This window comes from Drosophila gunungcola, unplaced genomic scaffold, assembly GCF_025200985.1.
Source record: "Drosophila gunungcola strain Sukarami unplaced genomic scaffold, Dgunungcola_SK_2 000001F, whole genome shotgun sequence".
Lineage (NCBI taxonomy): Eukaryota > Metazoa > Arthropoda > Insecta > Diptera > Drosophilidae > Drosophila > Drosophila gunungcola.
In genome coordinates, this window is record NW_026453197.1 from 2,301,139 (window position 1) to 2,321,590 (window position 20,452).

The window sequence follows — 20,452 nt, forward strand, 5'->3', positions numbered from 1 at the left end:
GCTTGCAGGCAAAATTTATCCAAATGACAAGCAATCTAGCTTCACTTTATTGTTTGTGACTGCATTATTTATCAGCATCAAAGAAAAGTTCTTGAAGTAAAAATCTTTTGAAAGTTTGTGAACTAAAATAGAAATGTATGAAAATCAAACAAGATATTTAGGTCAATAAGAATAGGAGGTTTCTATTTTATTCTAAATTATTTAAAATTGCAGAACATCTTTAAATTTGCAGAACATTTATTTAATTTTCTGATATATTTGGTTCTAGAACATTACTGTATGAAAATATGACAAATAATGCCATCTGCAACTGTAGAGAAAAAGTTTCTGGTGGTTGGCATACTAGTAGCTAATCTTCAGAATGTCGTTTTTGTATCTGTTTTATTCGACCTGTTCAGAATAACAAAAGGCAGCCGCAATAATCCGACATCGGAGCAAAAAGAGCTTTGGCCCATGATAATAGAAACAAATCCATAATTCGTTTGTCTGACCAACTCCACAACATCCTGGAGAACAAAGGGAAGGACACACGTAATCGCAAAAACATTGGCCAAGGCAAAAAGCAACTCAGCAAATGGGGCGCCTAAGTAGATGAACAAGGGGCAACGAAGAAAATTGTGAAAAATCGAATTATGAATACGCCGAGATCAGGCGGAGAAAAGAGGGTGGCTACCCACCGTCATGCGGCGCATTTGAAATCATTGGCCTGGACCGAATGGGATTAGCCCCAGCGTGTTTGTGGTACTGCCTGCTTTGAGCCCGAAAATATGATTACTATTTGGCAGCAGCTCGAACTTTATGGCTCTCAGGACGACGGCCCAAAACGGTAAAAGTAGCGAAGGCGTGGCAGCTTCCTGAAAGTCCTCCCCCTGTCAGGCATTAAATAATAGACCATAAGAAATTGAATTGTAATTTATGCCATTCATTATTCCTCCCAGCCAAGCCGATTCTTATGCATATGAAGTATATGTTTGACAGATGCATAAATTATTAAGAAAGAAAAGCAGAGAGAAAAGCCCTCTGCAAAGTTAGGACCCGCAATTTATATATACAAATGCATTAAATTAATAGAAAAAATAATTTTTGTCTGAACTTTCTAAAGAGTTTTGAAAAAAAAGAAGTTCAAATTCTGTTTTATTTATTTTTTTAAATTTCCGGTTGTTCTAATAGGAGCTAGATTTTAAGTTAATATGGGAATTGTACTGTACTACAAATAATTTTTTTTTCGATTGTACCCGTAGGAGCTATATTATATAGTCGTCCGATCTACCTCGATCCGACTTATATACTACCTGCAATAGGAGGACAACTCTTAAAAATTTTAAATGCAGATAGCTTTTAAACTGAGAGACTTGTTTAACTGACTAAACTTGTAACCTTTTTCTTATCAAGAATATATATACATAATAGGGTCAGAACCGCTTACTTCAACCTGTTACAACAAATAAAATATACCTTTTTACTTATAAATACCTGAATCACTCTTTCAAATGCTGGCAATGACAAATGTATCAATTGAAGAAATCTTTTTGCAGCAATTTCTCTCATGAAAATTCAGTTGTAAAACGTTTTCTTCTAGATCAAACAGCGATTAACACTTTAAAAAAAAAAACTAGAAATTCGAAATCATAGCATTAAGATTTATTATCGACATCCGCAGCAGCTGTCAGCACAGAGTGAAATTTATGTTTTCCTTTTGATTTTCCTCCCATTCTCCAACGTTATTCGCTAGTTTTTGTGGAAAACCATCGCATCCGTCAACTCTCATTGGCAGTTATGGCCCGGCTCCACTTGGCAGTGTTTTCATTTTTGCGTAACTTTTGAAAATCTCTTCAACTGCCTCAGAGCTCTTCAACCGGATGGCCCACATTCATACATTTATACGTACATAACTTATTCTAGTGCTTGCTTTTCTCTGAAATCCCACCCCATTACTTTTCCTCAGTGGTTCCTGGTTGAACGCAAATGTGAAACTAGAAAGTTTTCCCTTTTTTGATGTTTGACATGTAAAAATATTTGAACTAAGCCAGACAAAGTAGAAGGGCGAGCGGCATTGGCAGGCTGTCTGAGGAACTATTTTCTTTTCAATCTCCATAGCCGGCACAGCACTTATGACATATAACAGAACATGGATTTTACATAAATAATGTAAGTTGAAATAGTTGCACAGATGCGCGCCCTCATCGTCAGCCCTTCGCACTGGAATATTGAAAAATATTTCATTTCATTCCCATCCGATATCGCAATTTGCTCGGCTGGCAAAAGCTTGCTTAGTTTCTGGCTCTGTTTCTGGTTCGGCAAATGTCCCTGCCGGCCTTTAATTAAAAGCAAACATATTTGCCTGCAAACCCAAGGCAAACACACCCACTCACCCTTGACAGTACATTTTATTTGCCATAAAGTAAATGTGTTACAGACTTAAATTACACTTTGGCAGGCATTTTTCATTCCCATTCCCCACCCTGATTCCACGTGTGTTTGCATCACGTGTCGAGATTTCAGGTTAAATAATTTGTTTTCAGCCGAAACTCCTGTATTGGATTTAATCAAATTGTTTACGCAAGTGTTTGCTTTTATGTAAAACATATAAATCAAAAACAAGCCACAACGGTTGATCGTAGGCTTTCAAGGTTCAATGGCTCATTATAACAAAAATATAAGATTAGCTATTAAAGTTTTTAGTGTGAGACCAAGGGAGTTCACAAAAATTCACCAGTTCTTACTCACATTATATTCACAATTGCATAACACGATTTTTACGAAAGTCCCCCAGAAATGATCTAAGAAATGATTGCTGCTTGTCACTTGCTATCAACCGTTTCATTTGCTAACATATTTTCTCTAACCACTCGTACAAATAGCAGTCGAAACTGGGAAATTCTTATCGGGTCGACATTAAGTCACGCGGAATGGCAATCAGGCCACAAAAGACATCGATGAGATCACGAGAGCATTTGACAAATGGCGTTCAGTGGGATGCGTGGAAACGCATTCCTCCAGGCGACAAGGCATCCACATACTTAAGATGAACTCGGTTATGTGGTGACGTCAATGGCGGGCTGTTTAATTAAATTTTCAAAGTATTTTTCATGCTCTTAATTGTGTCAACGTCAGTGCCAGAGAATTCGAGGGGGGGGTGTGGGGCGGAGAAATGCAGCAAGGCCGGCGCTGTCATTAAGCTCAGCTTCCGCAGGAGCGTTCAAGTGGAGTGGGTGGAGCGCCGGAAAGTAGGCTACACAAGTCAGTAGGTCACAGACATGAAAGCAGCAGCTGTTGTCGATGACAGGCCCCCGGTCCTTTTTCGATGCCCGAGGGGTCCGAGGTGCCATTCCCAGTTACCACCCACGACCGCCCCCATTTGCCACCCATATTCAAAGCCCCCGAAGGGGAGTCCCCGTTGATGGCCGCCTGTCCCCGCGGGCAGCCAAAGGAAATATTTTTCTAGCCATTCTTCCCTGGCGTTTTCTTGGAATTTCATTGCAAATGCTTTTGGGCGCATTTTGCGCTAACCACTTTCCACCCGGGAAACTTTACCTTTAGTGGCATTTTTCAAAACCTGTTGTCCAATATCTCGAGTTTATGCTGTCGGCAAAAAATCAAGCCCCATGGAACTTTTTCATTTAGGTAACTTTATCCGGTTTTTATCAATAAAGGTCTTGAAAGTTTTTGCGGCTTTGACTTACTACTTTGCTTTTAGCATAAATTAATTGGACAAAACTTAAGCTTTTGAGGCAAAGTAACTTTTCAAACTGCTGATATGTAAATAAATGTGTAACTTTCTTAAGGTAAGTATATTAGTATTAGCATTTTAATTTATAGTTTATTGCCAAGTTCTTGTCAAAATTTTGAAACAAAAATATTGATTTATGAATGCAAAAATGAAGTCGATGTCATCTAATTTTCGTCAGTTTTCATTAAGGTACCAATTTATTTTGCAATTTTTCGGCTCAAAAAGGATGATTTATTATCTTTGTTTTATGCACAAAACTTAATGGATACAGTGAGTGACATCGACGACGACGTGAGCGGAAAAGTAAATAGAGTTTGACAATAACCATTAAATATAATTAACATTAAAATATGTACATTTTGAAATCGATTTATAAAGAGATCAAACAGTAAACATAAACGTATAGAACATCAATTCGTTTAAATAGTTAAAAAGGAAATTTTTAATTTATAATTTTTTTCTCCGCTATTTTTAGGTCAAAAACCTCAGCTAACGACTTTACTTGAACTCAAAACCTTTGCAACCCCTTTCAGCTAGTGCCTTCAATGCAATTAGAATTTTATTTGTTTGTGGGCCATTTTCCAATTTAAACATAAATTATTCATATTGTGTATACGCCCCGTTTGCCGTAGACCACCACTTCAGCTGGCACACAAAAGAAGAAAAAGAGAGAGAGAAACAAAGGCAAACGGCAGTTCGATAAAGCAAAATTACATGCCAGTGACGACAATGACAATTGCGAAATTATAAAGCAGGCGAAAAGCCATTAAAGGACATCCCATTCCCAGTCCTTGCCGTTGGCGAAACGAGTCCTCAAATCCCCATTGTCCGCTGCATTAAGCTCACGACGTGCAATAATCTGAACAATTGTAGTTTATGCCTCAATTTCTGTTTGCGTACATGTTTTATGGCCAATCCGTCCTGCTTTTCTTGGTGCTCCTTCCGTCGCCTTAATTACATTTCTCGTGTCTGCTTCACTCTTTCATGGCTGCTCCTGCTTTGTTTTATATTCTTTTTCAGTAATATACTCTCCCGGTTTGAATGTCTGTGACGTTTGTTTTACACAGCAAAAATTTTCATTTTCAAATTATTTTTTGGTAAGTTTAAGTTCTGTGAAAAAGGTCCTTTATATTCAAAGCATTTGCCTTTTTTCAGACAATTATTTCTCGGGTCTATACTTTTAATTGGACTTCTTTATAAATACCAAATGGGTTTATTTTATAAAATATATAAAAGGATCTTACAAAATTTGTTAAAAATAAAATATATTAAGTAGGTTACAATTTTGAATATTTTGAAATAGGTCCATATCACGAGTTAAAAATAAAATATTTAATTAGCATAACGTATAAAAGTTTTTTCATTTCAATTTGCTATTGGCTAAATCACCTTTATTATAAATATTCGCAATATTCCTTAAGAGTCTTACATTTCTTTGTGTATAAGTACAACCTTTAGAGAGCGTGTTTGATTATTCACAAGTGTGAGTAGGTTGGTTGTTAAGTATTCCAGGCTATTTCATTCTTGTTCTTGGTAGCGCCTCATAACTCAATTACAAAGCATAAAGGATTTTCATTGCTCGCATTCAACGCGCATAAAGACGAAGACTTTGATGAATGTGAGAAAAGTTAACTGGCATTTCTTGGCGGCTTTTTACAGCTTCTTTGTTCGGCACTAGCGACTATTTTGTGTTTATGTTTATTGCAGTTGGTGCCTGCTTGCGTGGTCCACATAAAATGTCACCAAAGTTGACAGTAAACAAAAAAGTTTTCGACACTGAAAAAGTGTCTCGCAAATGTATCGTGGGCATTGGGCCAATCTGAAAAGGCCATAAATAAAACCTTTTTGCCGCTGGCCAACACCAAAAACTACAATAAAATAAAAAGGAAAAAAAAAGCGAAACAGAAAAAGGAAGAAAATGCCAACTGAGGCGTTAAAAAAAGCATTTTTAATCCAACCAAATATATAAGCGTTTCTTTAATATTGTGTTAATATCCGCATGCCATAGCTTTATATATTTTGCTTTAACTATTTTAGTCGACTTATAACAATGTAAATTCTTTGTAAACCTTTTTTAATCTTTTTATTAATGCCTTAATAAATTTATTTAATCGTTTAGTTCCAAGTAATAAATGGGTTGCGTATGTATTTTCATAAATATACTGCTAATTTCGTACTACACATAACTGGCACACCACACATGCCATTACTATAGATTATCTCCGCACGAAAATTTGGGCTCATCGGAGACCAAAATAAATTGAAGACGGCACAAAAGGCCACCTACATTTTTGGCTGATTTATTTTATGGCTCCCAGGGTAGTGGGCAACAACAGAAACAGCAGCAACTAAAAGAATTCCAAGGGATGACATTAAAGGTCGGGACCGGAAAACAAAGGCGACAGTTAAAAAAAAACAAAAGGGCGTCAAAGACCTCTAAAAAAAAACCAAAACAAACTAGACAACTTACCTATTAAAAGTCCAAGTGGGTGTTTTAATCCTTAAGGCAAACTTTCGACTTAAATCAGAGGCGGCACCAGATTTTTTGTACTTTTTGTCGTATTTTTGTTGAAGATACTTTTGGGCGCACTTTAACACTTGGGAGGACGGCGAACCTGTTAGTCCGCCCAAGGACACTCACTCACACTAACACTGACATATTGACACATTTTCAGCATTCCACAGATCCATACATCTATCCGTTCGCCCATCCAAGCGATATCCGTTCGATTAGAGCCACACTAACCAGTGACCATTAACCAGGTTCGATCTGGTACGATTCTCTTCCAGCAGGTTCTTGCCGCACGCACGTCCTCAAGCGAACTGAAACCGAAACCAGTGCGGAAAATTGAACGCAGCGCGCAGCCTGCGAAAAGGACATGCCGTAGTACTATCCGTAGTATGCAGCGTGGGCTCCTTGCCTTCGGGCCTCGAGTCGCATGCGTTCGGGGAGCCTTCGTGAGGACCATTAACAGGATGCTGCCGGATGAAGTTGCCGAAAGACAGAGAGCGGAGCTTTTCGCTCTCAATCTTTTTGAAATGTGTGGTGAATACGGCTTGGCTGTACACTGAGCATAAATACTTTATAAAACTTGGTTTATAATATTATGTTTTTCAGCTGTATTTATTTATCATTGTTCCCTAATTACAAAACAACACAGAATGTAAAACATACCAAAAATAATACGATATTGTCTTTTCAAATATTTATTTTCCATATTTTAAGAATGCTTTGTTACCCAAGTTGTGCTTTACACTTTAAGGTCACTATAATCCTGACATCCCTAAATCACGTTAAACATATAATAGTGTATAAATAAAGAAATACATTTCTTAATGAATAGGTCTTACTTTTCCAGGATTACAACAAACCTCTTTAGTTGAAATTCGGTGGAAATTTGTGTGGATATCATAGGTAATTTATAACCGAATTTAAATCGAATTTAAAAAAAAAATCTAAAATACTTGAAAATTCTTTATAAAGCGTTTATTAATTCCACATACCTTCTATACTTAAAGTAGTTTTTTTTTTTTTTTTTTTGGGAAAAGAATTTAAAAATGTGATTTTTATTAACATTTTGATAATAAACTGTTGCCTTAAACGGTTGCACTGATAAGCTTATATTTCTTTTTGATATGAATCTGATTTTATCTAATTAAAACCTTACTTACCAAAACTAATAGTTTAATCTATAAATACTAAACAAGTTTTGAAAATAAAATAACAAATATTTTTAACGCATACCCGGTTTCTTAGAAATGTATACACCAAGATCAATATACTGTGCAAAATCATGATACCAATTGGGTTGACACCCACCAATTAATTAATATTCTATTTAATGACGGTGGCAATATCAAGTAGCAATCAAGTCGAATTCAAGTAGCAATCTGGGCAAAAATCCAGTTTCTTCATCATGGCAACTACATTTCAATAATAGTTGAATGTTGAAAAATAAAAAAAGCAATCAAAACGAACAAGCGCAGAGCAGCGTAGACATTGGTTAAAATTAAAATATCAATGCAAATATGCTGGGACAGTGTTTAATAAATGCAAAGATCGACAGAAGTTCAGTGGATGGGGAGTAGCACCGAGTGACACAGCTGTGGAAAGGTGAAGAATTCTTATCAAGACACGGAAGCCAGACGCGTCGGCAGCTTCTGAGGGGAGCTCTTAACATTCGACCAATCAACGGAGATAACCACCCGAGATCTCTGTTAACCGAGTACCGTGTGTTAACATGGCCAACAAGTGCGGGTTAATTACGGTGGCAACAGGCCGCTCTCTTACGATCGCTAGCTCTCTTAGCCGATCGTTTCGGCCCCGTTATCAGCTGCCGAAGCAGTCGAAGCAGGCGAAGCGAACGGGCCAAAAGGGTCGAGACTCCGTCATGAACTGGGCTGAAATCACACTCAGTTTTAGCGCGTTTTCTTCGGCGCGTCGTTGGCTATCTTCAAAAGCGCCCAAGTTGCATTCGGCGCGAGTTAGTTTCGGTTAAAGCGGCGAGCGGTGCGCATCTATGGTAGTTGATAAACGGCACGAAATTATCCCTAATTTGTAAGGACTTTGCACTGCCAATCCTCGTGTGATTGAGTTCCGAACGAATTTAAAACCAGACCTTTATCTGAACGTAATAAAATTCGGTCGCGTCTGTGCTAAACAAATAGTATTTTGCTATATCATAATGCCCAGAGTCGTGTGATAAGTGAATTAACTCGCTGGGATAAAGCCAAGAGAGCGGGAACTTTAGCGCACACTGACTAACACAATTCACGTAGGCCATAAATGTTTTAATTGTGTTCCATAAACGTTTCATAAACAGAAACTTTGATATAACACTAAAGTCACAGTAATGATACTTGTGGCGAAATTTTGCTTGGCGAATATGAAATAAAATAATTTTTGAACTGTTGTGATTTCAAAATATAGCCTTTTAAAAGAAATTTAGTTGACAAGTGAAAACAATCTGATTGAAACCAAATTTAACAAATAAATTGGACTCTTTTAATTATTGTGATATTCTAAAAAGTTAGTTATTCCATAAAAAATATTTCCAGTTAAATAATGGAAACCCAAATATAAAAAATTAAATATTTTAAAAATTAAACAATAAGTAATATAATATCTTTGATGGGAATTTTCCATTCGACGCTTGGGCAATTTATTCTCCCACCTCCTAATCATTTACAAACGGCCGTGACATTGAGAAAAATCCCATAAATTGTTTTTTGACTGGCCAAGAATAGCATCACAAAAAATAATTGCTTCATTCATTTACCCGTAGAGATTATATTCAACAACAAGAAAAGGCCCTCAAGATTAATCTTTCAAATACATGATTCACAATTCATAAATTACTGCCGAATATTTTAAATGAACATAAGCAAATACAAAAGGTTTTGGGCTTTTGTTTTTCACTTTGTTTCTTTTTTCACGTCGGCACGTAACTCGGTTCGAGCATGACCCAAAGTTTGTTTTGATTTTGGTTTTTTGTTTTGGTCGCGGCTTGTAAGTAAAAATAACTCGGAGAAGACTGGTTCGTTGAGAAAACCGGCTGACCATGGCTAGCAATAGGTGTATTGGCCAGAACCTGGCTTAAAATACCTGGTGGGTGATGTGACAGGGATTTCCCAGGGAGAAAACGGGAACCCCAATTGGCCATCGTAACGCCGGACCTGCGATAAGCCGCTTAAAAACCTTCCACTCCGTCTCCGCTTTTGCCATGCTTTTATCGCATTTTTCTCTTTCGCTGCCTACCCCAACATATGGCCAACAAAGAAATCGAAAATGCGGTCAAGCAGCAGCCACAGCATCAGCTAATTGTTGTCAAAATAAGTGGACAGCCAGGGAAGATACTCGTTAAAAAAGGTCTTAAATAAATCAAATTATAATAAACAAGCCTGATATTTATATGTAAAAACGTGGAATGGAAAGCACTTTGGGCATTATGTAACCTTTTTACGAACGTGTGATTTGGTAGTACCTACCATACGGAAAAATACACAAAATTCCGTGGCAAAAAATTATAAAAGCAAACTTTGCATAACAACCTTTTCTGATTGATTGCCAGAGACATTAAGTGTTGGTAGAAAGAAATTGGCCGTTAAACAAACAAACAATTAAAGTAATCTGTTTAAATTCAATCAATGACGGGTTAAAAGGCCCACCAGAATGCGCTTAAAATTGAAATGCTTGGTTAAATAACATTGTGTTGGTACAAGCTATGAAAAATTGTCAAGTCCATAAATTAAATTCCTCTTAAAGATTTGGTATTAAATTCGGTGTTTAATAAATAAATTCATTTAATTCCTTGCTTTCAAGTAATTAATTGACTTTATAATAAAATATATAGAATACCCTCCATTTAATTAAAAATAACCATTATTAAGTTCATTGGAATTTTGGCTCTATCATCTAATGCCTTCATTGTTCTAGTTTCTCAAGATTTAAAATGTAAATTGTATGGGTATCTCCAGTCACTGTACTCATTCAAGAGGAACAGAAACCTCTTCCCAAGCTGAGATCAATTTTGAAGAAATAAAAAATAAATATTCATTAGGTCACCGCAAAAGAATATCGTAAAAGTACACTTCGCTCTAGGTGCTTATTTTCAGGGAATACCCTCGTGGGATTTTAATGACAGCTCACATCAAAACCCAGATCTTAGCCTCCACATACACAATGAATAAGCGGTCAGTGTCCACGTGACTTTTGCAGTTCAGAATCAAAGAGGCATGTTAATTAAAGTGATTGTCTGTCAAAAAGTATTACTACCAAACAGTTTACTCACGTCGGCAAAAAAATACCGGTCCAAACCACTTAAGATATGTGAAAGATGATCAGAATTAATTGAGCTAAAAGTCACCTAAGGGAAACATCGAGCATCAAACAAATATTTGAACTTTGATTGATTACTCATTTGACCGTTAATTAATATTTTAGTTCCGGCTGGCAGCAAAGCTTATTCCAAATGTTTATATAGCCTATTAAGTGATTACAAATATCTTTTAATAGGTTTTAAATTGTTGTGTTTTTATGTTGTTTTTTCAAGACTTAAATTGAGTGCCAGGCAGCCGGGTACTTAGTTCCCAGTTAACGGAAGTGCGTTAGGTCCATTGGCCCTTAAGGTACTCTCAGTACATAAATCTTTAAGATTCTTTAAGTGTTGTTAAGTAAAAGCGAAAGTCGTGGAGATAGACAAAGGAAGCTGTTTGTACCAAAATGTTGCAAAATATTTAAAGTTTTGTTTTTCCTTTATTAAATATTATAATGCCCCATTTTAAAGCCACTTAAAACCCATACTATTTTTGCAGACTATTTCAAACTTCTTGATTTTTGTTATCAACCTTTTTTCAAAGGATTTATCTTATATTGAGCCTAATGCCAAGAAAATTTAAGAATAAACACAGCTTGATGTGTATGAAAAATGTCTTGAGCCATTTGTTTCGAATTTTCCTTCCTTCTTTTAATAATTTATGCGCAGTTTTCTTCATGTGTGGGGCTCCAATGGACTTTGGCTTATGGACAGTGGACCCATTGGCGGACGTGAGCTTGTACCGCTGTGTGCGTGTGTGTTTAAGGAACAGCGTGCTAATTAATTAAATTCGTACGTGCCTTGTGTGTGAGTATGTGTGTGTGTATGTGAATGTGCCACTGTCTTGAGTTGAACCGGCGATTCAACTTGCTGGCCATGTGCTGATAGGACCAACAGCAAAAGCCCGCATGCACACAACGGCACTACGGAGCGTATGAGTGATATTTACAGTCAGGCCGTAAATCATACTTAACTTAATATACAATATATAGCCTCATATGTTTGCCCTTTTCGGCCATGTGCGTGCTCCTTTCTTTCGGGCGACGAGGTCAATACAGGATGCCAGGCTAATATGGTTATAGGGTTATAGGATATTTCCATTGATTGAGTTTGGCAATAACAAGAGAAAAACAATTTGGGTAATTGTTATTGTTTATTAGAAGAAAACTGATTAGGCTAAAGAGTTTTGTGTGGAGATAGGAAGAACAACAAGCAGCATAGAACAAAGAAATTAATTAGAACATGAGCTTACTAACTTAGAAAAATAGGCAAGAATGAACAATTTACTGAAACAATTATTGAGCTTTGAAGATACACATTATACTTTCATATCAAAAGAAGTATTTTTTTAAACTATTGCTTATCAAGAGTTAATATTAAGTCCAATTATAATTTGAAATTATTTTATTTTAAGCATTTAATAAAATCTAAATGTTCAAAATCGCGTACTAAGGTGTAAAATGGCCTTGAACGAGGGTAAAGAGTTTCTTCTCGGCTCCGACACAAGTAAATATATCAGAATTGACTTCAATAAAAAGTAATATAACATATTTAATGCCAGAGCAACTCGTTTTATTAACAGTCAGCACGACCATCTGCCAAGCAAGTCAAATATAATTGGTACAACAAGAGAAATATTCCAATAAAATTTGAAATTAAATGCCACAATCAGCAGCTGAATAAATACATAATAACAATATTAAGTCTAATTGAAGCCCACAACTTGTACTAATAATGGTCGATGTTCATTTTATGTGTCTCATTTGCAGGCAATTTTTGGTTAAAGTCAACAACAACTTCCGCATAACCATACACCATAGCTTCCAAAATATTCAATAAGAGACAATCATAGCCAAAAAAAAGCCACCCAGAAACAATTGGGATAAAAACCAAAACAATAACCTCAAATTGAATGAGCGTAAGCTATAATTATGACCAAATGATCCAGCCTACAGCAACAAAAACAAAAGCAACAAAGAGGCCGAGCAGAACCAACAACGAAATGAAGGTTGTCAGCAGCAGACTAACAGTCGTCTTAACAGCGCTGCTGCAGTTTGTGAGTCACGCCAGTGGCTTGCAAACTGTAAACGAATCAGCAGGTTAGTGCACAGGAATCCAATTATAAGCAATAGTATTACACTTTATAATGTTTTAAAATTTAAATAACTATTTTTAAACGTATTTTATTAATGTTATTTAAATTGTTTGTTAGAAACAAAAACATTTGTTTTAATTATAATACAAATTTTTTTTGTACATTTTTTTAAGACAAAATGCTTAAATTAACTTGGGTTAAACATTTCCTTCTACTCAAGATGAGGCTGATCATTTTAGTTCTTAAATTTTTATAACTTTTAATTTTTGCGGAAAAAACTTTTTGTTTTCCTGTGCCGAAGAATCACACGTTAATCACACGTGGCAATTCACATCAAACAGCCTTGACCAATTTTAGTGCCGTCATAAACATTAGCGCCTTGTAAAATATACTCATTTATATTTTCTTTAGACAATGTAAACAGCGATTGCCACTGACATGCGAAAAATAAGTATCTGCCCACCTGGCATGTGAATTTGCGTAAGTCCGGCAAATAATCAAGCGAGTGCTTGATGGTTAAAACAAACGTCGGGTAGGCAAGCAATCATAATAATGGCCATAACGAGCTAATAAACGATGCAGCCCAGCGCTGAAATCCCCTCACACTCACACTCACCGAAAAACAGTCAATAAATGCGGTCTTAATGCTTAACTGACAGACATCCGCCTAACGGAGCTGGCTATATGTACGAGGTACGTGCATTACTCGCATATGGTATAATTTATATGCCAAACAGCTGCTGACGTCGCCCAGTCTCCCTTAAAAAAGGAAAAAATAAAAGAAAACCCAACCAGGATGAGCCTGAGTTCCATATGTCTCAAGCCCATATTTCACTTCAAAACAAAACTGTTGATTCATTCATGAATAATGTGTTTTATTATTAAAGAAGTTTTAAAAGCCTTTCTTGGGATGAAATGGGTTACCTTCAAAAATCGAATAAACTTCTTTTCTAAGTTTAGCCTCGCCAAAAATAGGCCTATCATTTCAGACTAAAAACCATTAAACAAAACAGAATGTGCAACTTTGTACATATGATTAACACCTTGCTATTTTCAGAAATTAATAAATTAAAAAATAAATTGTGAGGGTAGGCTGTAAAACTAAACAAAAACCATAAAAGCAGTTGTATTTTAACAATAGTCCAAAATGTGCCACAAATATTACAGACACTTGTTTCTTGGAAGCGTAACAAGAACTTCTTATCAGCTTATCTGATTCTTAATCACAATTTCGTGCTGTCGTAAAGTTAATTGTTTTTTAATGTGTGAGTATTTTTAGCAGTGATTTTCCGATTACCAATGGTTATTGTATCCATTGGGTGTCGATTAGAACAGCGAAATATTTTATTGCTGTTCGGCTTGGCTAAGCCGTTTTCCTGATCAGAAATATTTATGGGCCTATGGCGGGGCTTATAAAGATAAGCCGAGCAATTGAAACTTCCCATAGATCCGCCACCAATATCCGATTACAAGCTAATGCTTACTCATGCCACATTGACAAAGGGCAATTACTAAACTAGAATTACCCGTAAAAATGATAAATTTGTAACCAGCGGGTCTGCTTACCTAACTTGATCCGGATCTTGATGGCATTTTAATTTATATTTAAACTTCTTCTTGAATGTGTGTGCACTAATTAACATACGAGTGTCGACACTTGACGCAATCTATACAAGCAATAAAAGTGGCTATCCAGATAAAATGTCTAATAAATGTGAATCCAATTACTGTTTCACTGTTGAAAAGAGATTTATGGGCAGCTTTGCGTCACTCTTAATTATTTTTAAAATATTACCGTTTATTTATAAAAGAACTTAGGATATTGAATTGTAAAAGTACAAAACTGGTTTTCATTTATATTGTGAGAACTAAGTCATTATACACATAGTAGTAATTCTCACTTTCATATAAATTCGCACCTGTCTACTCGTCTGTGACTCAGAGTTCAAGGCACCTAAGGCCAAACAATTAGCACGTGTAATGAACATTTATGAACTAATAATAGCACTCTGGCATCCAAGACATATGTAGGAAATGCCCAAGTGTGAAACTAAGCCATGCATTCAATTAAATGAGCTATAAATTGCGAATCTCAGGCGCGTGATACTCCGACAAAAAGACAACAAAAAATGTTTTGGTCTCAAATTGTTTATATTTGTCTTTTCTTTTCGGCTGTTTTTGTTTTATGATCCAGTGACTTATATTTACCCGAGGTTTAGTGTCACTAAACGATTGTTTGCCAGGCCAAACAAGAACAAAGCCGAATAATTGCAAGATTAAAATTTTCCTTGAGATGTCTGTCTGTCTATATAGATTATATAGACATATTTACGAAGATTAACATTACTTACATGCTTAACAAATAATTTTATTTTTTAGCTGAAAATACTATATGTCTGTACCAAGAACACAACACCACTTATCGCAAGGAGATCGGAGCCGTGTGGTTTGCCTCCAAAGATCCTTGTCTGGTGTACTCCTGCGCTGCTGGTGTGGCCAAGGATCCACAGGCCCATATTGTGGTGACCCAAGTGGATTGCAATGAGTTCTACTGTGAAGTGGTAAGTGGAATATAAAACCATATTTGTAGAGGATTGTTTTCTCATCAATGTTTTCGCATATAACAGGGTTCGGAACTGCGCAGTGTCGAGGGCAGTTGTTGTGGCGAGTGCGTAAGGACCCACTGTCAGCACAATCATACCCTGTATGGAGTGGGAGAGTCCTGGCACAACGACGCAGATTGCACTCTTCTCGAATGCGGACGCCTGGATAATGGACAAATCGTCATGAACACGTATAGAAGAAGCTGTCCGGAATTGACCGAAGATTGTCCAGCCTCAAGGTTAGAGGTGCGGAATTGCTGTCCCTACTGCAGACCACTCCAAACAGCAAGGATTGAGGAGCTTCAGGATCCCGATGAAGAAACCACTGATGACATTTGGACAGCCGAGTGGTATCGCAAGCATCCCTGTAACCGGGATTGTCAAGTCGGTGCTGAACCCATGACCTGTCGCTATACTTTTGTGGTCGAGTGGTACCAGACCTTTTCGAAAGCCTGCTACGATTGCCCTCGGAACTTAACGGATTGCTCCCGACCTCACTGTGTCATGGGAGATGGTCTCGAACGAAGCATCACTGTGGTAAATCGCATGATGCCGGGACCAGCGATTGAAGTTTGCGAGGGCGATGAGATAGTGGTGGACGTAAAGAATCATCTGCTGGGCGAGAGTACCACTATACACTGGCATGGTCTGCACCAGAAGAAGACGCCCTATATGGATGGTGTGCCCCACATCACCCAGTGCCCAATCACCCCGCATGCGACCTTCAGATACACCTTCCCTGCTGATCTCTCGGGCACACATTTCTGGCACTCGCACACTGGAATGCAGAGGGGAGATGGTGTTTTCGGTGCACTGATCATCCGGAAACCCAAGACAGCCGAACCGCATGGAGGACTCTACGACTTTGACCTAAGCGAACACGTGATGGTTGTCCAGGATTGGATACACGATACGGGGGCCAGCATATTTTCCTATCATCATCACTCCAGGGGTGATAACAAACCGCACAACCTGCTTATCAATGGAAGAGGACGTTACTACAACCGCATTTGGGCGGAGGCCAAGCAAACCCACCGCAGGTCGGAGGAGAGGACCACGCAACCCCTGGATCCACTGCCCAAGTCCCAGGTGGATTTCGTGCAAACTCTACCGCGACAGGCTCGTTTGGCCAAGACCAATACCACAAAACTCTTTCCTGTAAATTCCCGCCAAAAGAGGGGTAATCTCAACGAGATACCCTTGGAACTAGTACCCCACCAGGTCTATACGGTGAGAAGAGGTTTTCGCTACCGCTTCAGGATTATAAACGCTGAGTACCTTAACTGTCCGATCGTGGTTTCCATAGATGGTCATAATCTAACAGCGATTAACTCAGATGGCTTTGACATCGAGGCCATGGATGTGGGTTCCATAGTTACCTATTCCGGCGAGCGATTCGATTTTGTGCTAAATGCCAATCTTGAGGTGGGAAACTATTGGATCCGACTAAAGGGACTGATGGACTGCAGCGAAGTCTTCACCTCCGCATTCCAAGTGGCAATCCTGCGCTATGAAGGAGCTCCGGACGAGGAGCCCACCGCGGAATTAAGTTACGGCCACAAGGCAGAGGGCATTGAACTGAATGTGATGAACCGGGGTCCCGGATATCCGGACACCAAAACCGTTGCGGAAATGAGGGCCCTACCCATTTACGATCATGTGTCTGGCATCGATCACGATACCCTTAAGCCGGAAGCGGACTACAAGTTCTTCATCTACTACGACTTTTACACCAAAAACAATCCCGACTTCCACGACAAGGATCTCTATGCCATGGACATGGAAATGACACAGCAGAACCGACTTTATACCCCTCAGCTGAATCACATCACCCTGAAGTTTCCCTCGCTGGCACTGCTTCCCTCAAGGAGTCAGCTGAAGGATTCTGACTTCTGTAACGAAACGAGTCTGGCGGACAAGGGCATCGATTGCCGCAAGGAATTCTGCAAGTGCCACCACGTTCTCCAGGTGCCCTTGGGCGCAGTGGTCGAGCTGATCATCGTGGATGAGGGATTCCAGTACTACGCCAACCATCCCTTCCACTTGCACGGGAATGCCTTTAGAGTGATGGGATTGGAGCGATTGGGCGATAATGTCACAGTTGAAATGGTGAGTAACTAAAAGTTTTTCAAGGACTTAAGGTAACTAAACACTGGTAAAAGAAACGCAGTAGATCTTTTTCGCTAGTATTTTCATCCATTTAAATGTTTTTTTTTAATTATTTAATAAATTAATTTAAATATTTTCGGAACAGATTTTAAAAGCTAAAAATTTATTTTAAATTTGAACCTTATTAAACTTTAAAATAATAAATTTAAAGCAAATATATTAATATTTAGTTTTGCAATATTATACAATCCGTATAACATTCAGTTTCGTCCTACTGATCAAGCCTAAAGAAGCCCATCATTACGTTTTATAAACTGATAAAAAAATTGGAATCGTAAAAATAATAACCTGACTTTTACATTTAAAATTGTATGTTTAATATTAAAATTAAATATGAAATCATAATATTAAATACAATGTATATTAAATTACATGATTTAATATTACAAATGTTAATTAATGTGGAAAATATAAGACTTGAAATAGTTCCTTTTTGATTTAAATGCATTTTTAGATATTTAAATCAAGTGCGAAAACAGTCAAATGAAACATGAAATTTTTTAATGTTTTTAATTAAAAACCGCATAGGATGAAAATCTATGGAAAATATTTAAATTGAACAGAAAATATTTGAATTTACTACGTTTTTTTACCAGTGTGTTTAATATGAAATATAACATTTTGGATTTAACAAATAGATATTTTATTCTTACAATTCTATTTGCTTATCAGTAAAGTAACATACTTTTTCCCTTTTTTCTTATAGATCAAACAACTCGATCAATTCAATTTACTCAAACGGAATCTTGACAATCCACCTGTTAAGGACACTGTCACCATTCCTGACGGAGGCTATACCATCATCAGATTCGAGGCCTCCAATCCCGGCTATTGGCTCTTCCACTGTCACATCGAGTTCCATGCGGAGATTGGCATGGCATTGGTCTTCAAAGTGGGTGACGATGATCAAATGGTCCCGGTTCCGGAGAACTTCCCCACCTGCGGCGATTATAATCCCGACTTAAAGTCTGATGGTGGCAGTACAGAAGACACGGAATCTAGCAAGCCAACAACAGCAAAACCACCAAATACTGGAGGCGGGGGATCACGATTAACACCCACTTTGATTGCTCTGCTCAGTAGTTTTGTGCTGGCACTACTCTATCAATAGGAAGAGGGCTTTGGAGAAGAGCAGCAGCCCCAAACTTGCCAGGCGAAATTCAGAGATTATTTATTGATGACGAAGGAAGAACCTTGAGATGAAATGATTTTGATTGATTTATAAAAAATAATTGTTCTCTAGCATTTGTATATATTCCATACCACGCATCGTTGTAGCCCAAACATCTGTGATTGTCTAAGAAAATGTTTAAATAAGTGTTTTGAAATTTAAATAAATATTTAAAAATGTTTTCATAAGAAATAATAGTGCTTATCATATGCCTACTGTCATTTAAATTTTACAATGTAGTGTTCAATGAGTGAACACATGTAATACCTTATATATAGGTATATATATTGATGTTTAAACCAAAATGCAATACTTGTTATATATAAAAGGTACATATTATTAGATGTCTTAGATCACTTAGATTGGTTAAATATTGCAAATGAATCGGCAGTTCGACGATGAATCAGAAAATGTTAATGATGCTAATCTGAAATGATGTACTGTATATATAAAAGGGAACACCTTATTTCCTAAATCAAATGTGATGCAACATTTCCTAGTTATTGCAACATTGTCTTTATCAAACTCTATATTAGAATGAGTAATATTGATGTGTCGTCAGGTGGTGAAAGATCGGCTAAACCAGCCAACGCCCTCGTTAGCAGTCTTATCTGGTCCCCACTGGCAAATGCTGGCGAGAGACTTGTTGTCGTCTTTTCCAACTCAAAGTATCAACAAGTGATCTTCAACCCGCTGACCCCCCGAAGATAGCCGAAATTATGGCGTTGTTATTGCATTGTGAAACAAAGTTATCAGAGCAGATGCGCTGGACATCTGGTCTCGGTGCATCTGGGATATTATATAAGTGCAGTCACCTGCTGGAACCGAATCAGACGGAGTCAGTCAGTCAGCCCATCGCAATCCAGCCTTAGTCAGTCCAATCCCAGCACCCAATCTCAAGCCAAAATGTTCGACTGGACCGGTAAGAATGTTGTCTACGTTGGCAGCTTCAGCGGAATTGGCTGGCAGATGGTGATGCAGCTCATGGAAAAGGACATCAAGATGATGGGCATCATGCATCGCATGGAGAACGTCGAGATGATGAAGAAGCTGCAGGCCATCAATCCCGCCGTTAAGGTGGTTTTCATGCAAATGAATCTTATGGACAGGATGTCCATCGATCAGGCGATGAGGAAAATGGGCCAGATGATGGGCCACATCGATGTCATGATCCACGGCGAGGGTGTCCTGCTCGACAAGGATGTGGACGCGACGATGGGCATGAACCTGGTAAGGAAGCTTACACCTTTCATTGCATTACTTATTTTTCAAACCCTTTCTCGGAACTTTCTCCCTCAGACTGGCATGATCCACTCCACCATGATGGCGATGCCGTACATGGACAAGACCCAGATGGGCATGGGCGGCATGGTGGTCAACATGTCCTCCGTTTATGGCCTGGAGCCAGCACCCGCCTTTGCCGTCTATGCAGCCGCCATGCATGGCATCCTCGGCTTCACCCGCTCAATGGGTGACAAGAGGATCTACCAGAAGACCGGCGTCATGTTCATGGCCATGTGCCCAGGACTGACCAACAGCGAGATGATGGCGAACCTGCGCGACAACGTCACCTGGCACCATTCCGAGTCCATGGTGGAGGCCATCGAGAGTGCCAAGCGCCAGATGCCCGAGGAGGCCGCCATGCAAATGATCCACGCGATGGAGATGATGAAGAACGGCAGCATGTGGATCGTCAATATGGGCCAGCTCAAGGAAGTCATGCCCACGATGCACTGGCAGATGTAAAATGCTGGATAGCTAATAAAGAGTGCCAGGATTGAGAGATTATAATATCTATATATCATTTTTTAGTAAATCCTTGGGTGGTTAACTGGTTATTTAATAGTTGCAACTAGAGTATAAGCCGAT

The 20,452-nt window shown here is 38.2% G+C and overlaps 3 protein-coding genes across 12 annotated transcripts in view; 2 read left to right on the forward strand and 1 right to left on the reverse strand.

Annotated features, from left to right (window-relative positions):
* The window catches only part of LOC128261339 (potassium voltage-gated channel protein Shaw), a 48,114-nt gene extending 41,536 nt beyond the window's left edge, over positions 1–6,578 (reverse strand). For 2 of the 6 annotated variants that reach the window (XM_052994996.1, XM_052994997.1), the window contains exon 1: positions 6,201–6,571. The gene's annotated coding sequence lies outside the window, so the exon portion shown is untranslated. Of the gene's footprint in view, positions 1–6,200 lie in introns of all 6 variants that reach the window. The other 4 variants (XM_052994992.1, XM_052994994.1, XM_052994993.1 and 1 more) reach the window with 4 other exon arrangements.
* A 1,514-nt stretch (positions 6,579–8,092) lies between these two features.
* Positions 8,093–18,534, forward strand: LOC128261740 (uncharacterized). Of its 5 annotated transcripts, none has more exons than XM_052995574.1 (5): positions 8,093–8,505; positions 12,315–12,644; positions 15,020–15,201; positions 15,268–17,352; positions 18,119–18,534. In XM_052995574.1, the coding sequence occupies exons 2-5, from the start codon at positions 12,458–12,460 to the stop codon at positions 18,521–18,523; spliced, it is 2,859 nt and encodes a 952-aa protein (XP_052851534.1). In that variant the 5' UTR covers positions 8,093–8,505; positions 12,315–12,457; the 3' UTR covers positions 18,524–18,534. The 5 variants fall into 5 exon arrangements, with proteins under 5 accessions (XP_052851534.1, XP_052851537.1, XP_052851535.1 ...); XM_052995577.1 differs by having other exon boundaries at positions 8,093–8,288; XM_052995575.1 differs by having other exon boundaries at positions 8,093–8,253.
* Positions 18,535–19,399: 865 nt separating this feature from the next.
* Positions 19,400–20,380, forward strand: LOC128263056 (fat body protein 2). The gene is made up of 2 exons (XM_052997716.1): positions 19,400–19,813; positions 19,883–20,380. The coding sequence occupies exons 1-2, from the start codon at positions 19,490–19,492 to the stop codon at positions 20,327–20,329; spliced, it is 771 nt and encodes a 256-aa protein (XP_052853676.1). The 5' UTR covers positions 19,400–19,489; the 3' UTR covers positions 20,330–20,380.
* Positions 20,381–20,452: the final 72 nt, after the last annotated feature.

Excerpts from the sequence above, each read along its gene's own strand:
- LOC128261740 (XM_052995574.1), top strand. The coding sequence starts at position 12,458 with ATGAGCGTAAGCTATAATTATGACCAAATGATCCAGCCTACAGCAACA. Across the intron at positions 12,645-15,019 it reads AACTGTAAACGAATCAGCAG|CTGAAAATACTATATGTCTG; the intron begins GTTAGTGCACAG and ends TTTATTTTTTAG. Across the intron at positions 15,202-15,267 it reads ATGAGTTCTACTGTGAAGTG|GGTTCGGAACTGCGCAGTGT; the intron begins GTAAGTGGAATA and ends CGCATATAACAG.
- LOC128263056 (XM_052997716.1), top strand. The coding sequence starts at position 19,490 with ATGTTCGACTGGACCGGTAAGAATGTTGTCTACGTTGGCAGCTTCAGC. Across the intron at positions 19,814-19,882 it reads CGACGATGGGCATGAACCTG|ACTGGCATGATCCACTCCAC; the intron begins GTAAGGAAGCTT and ends TTTCTCCCTCAG.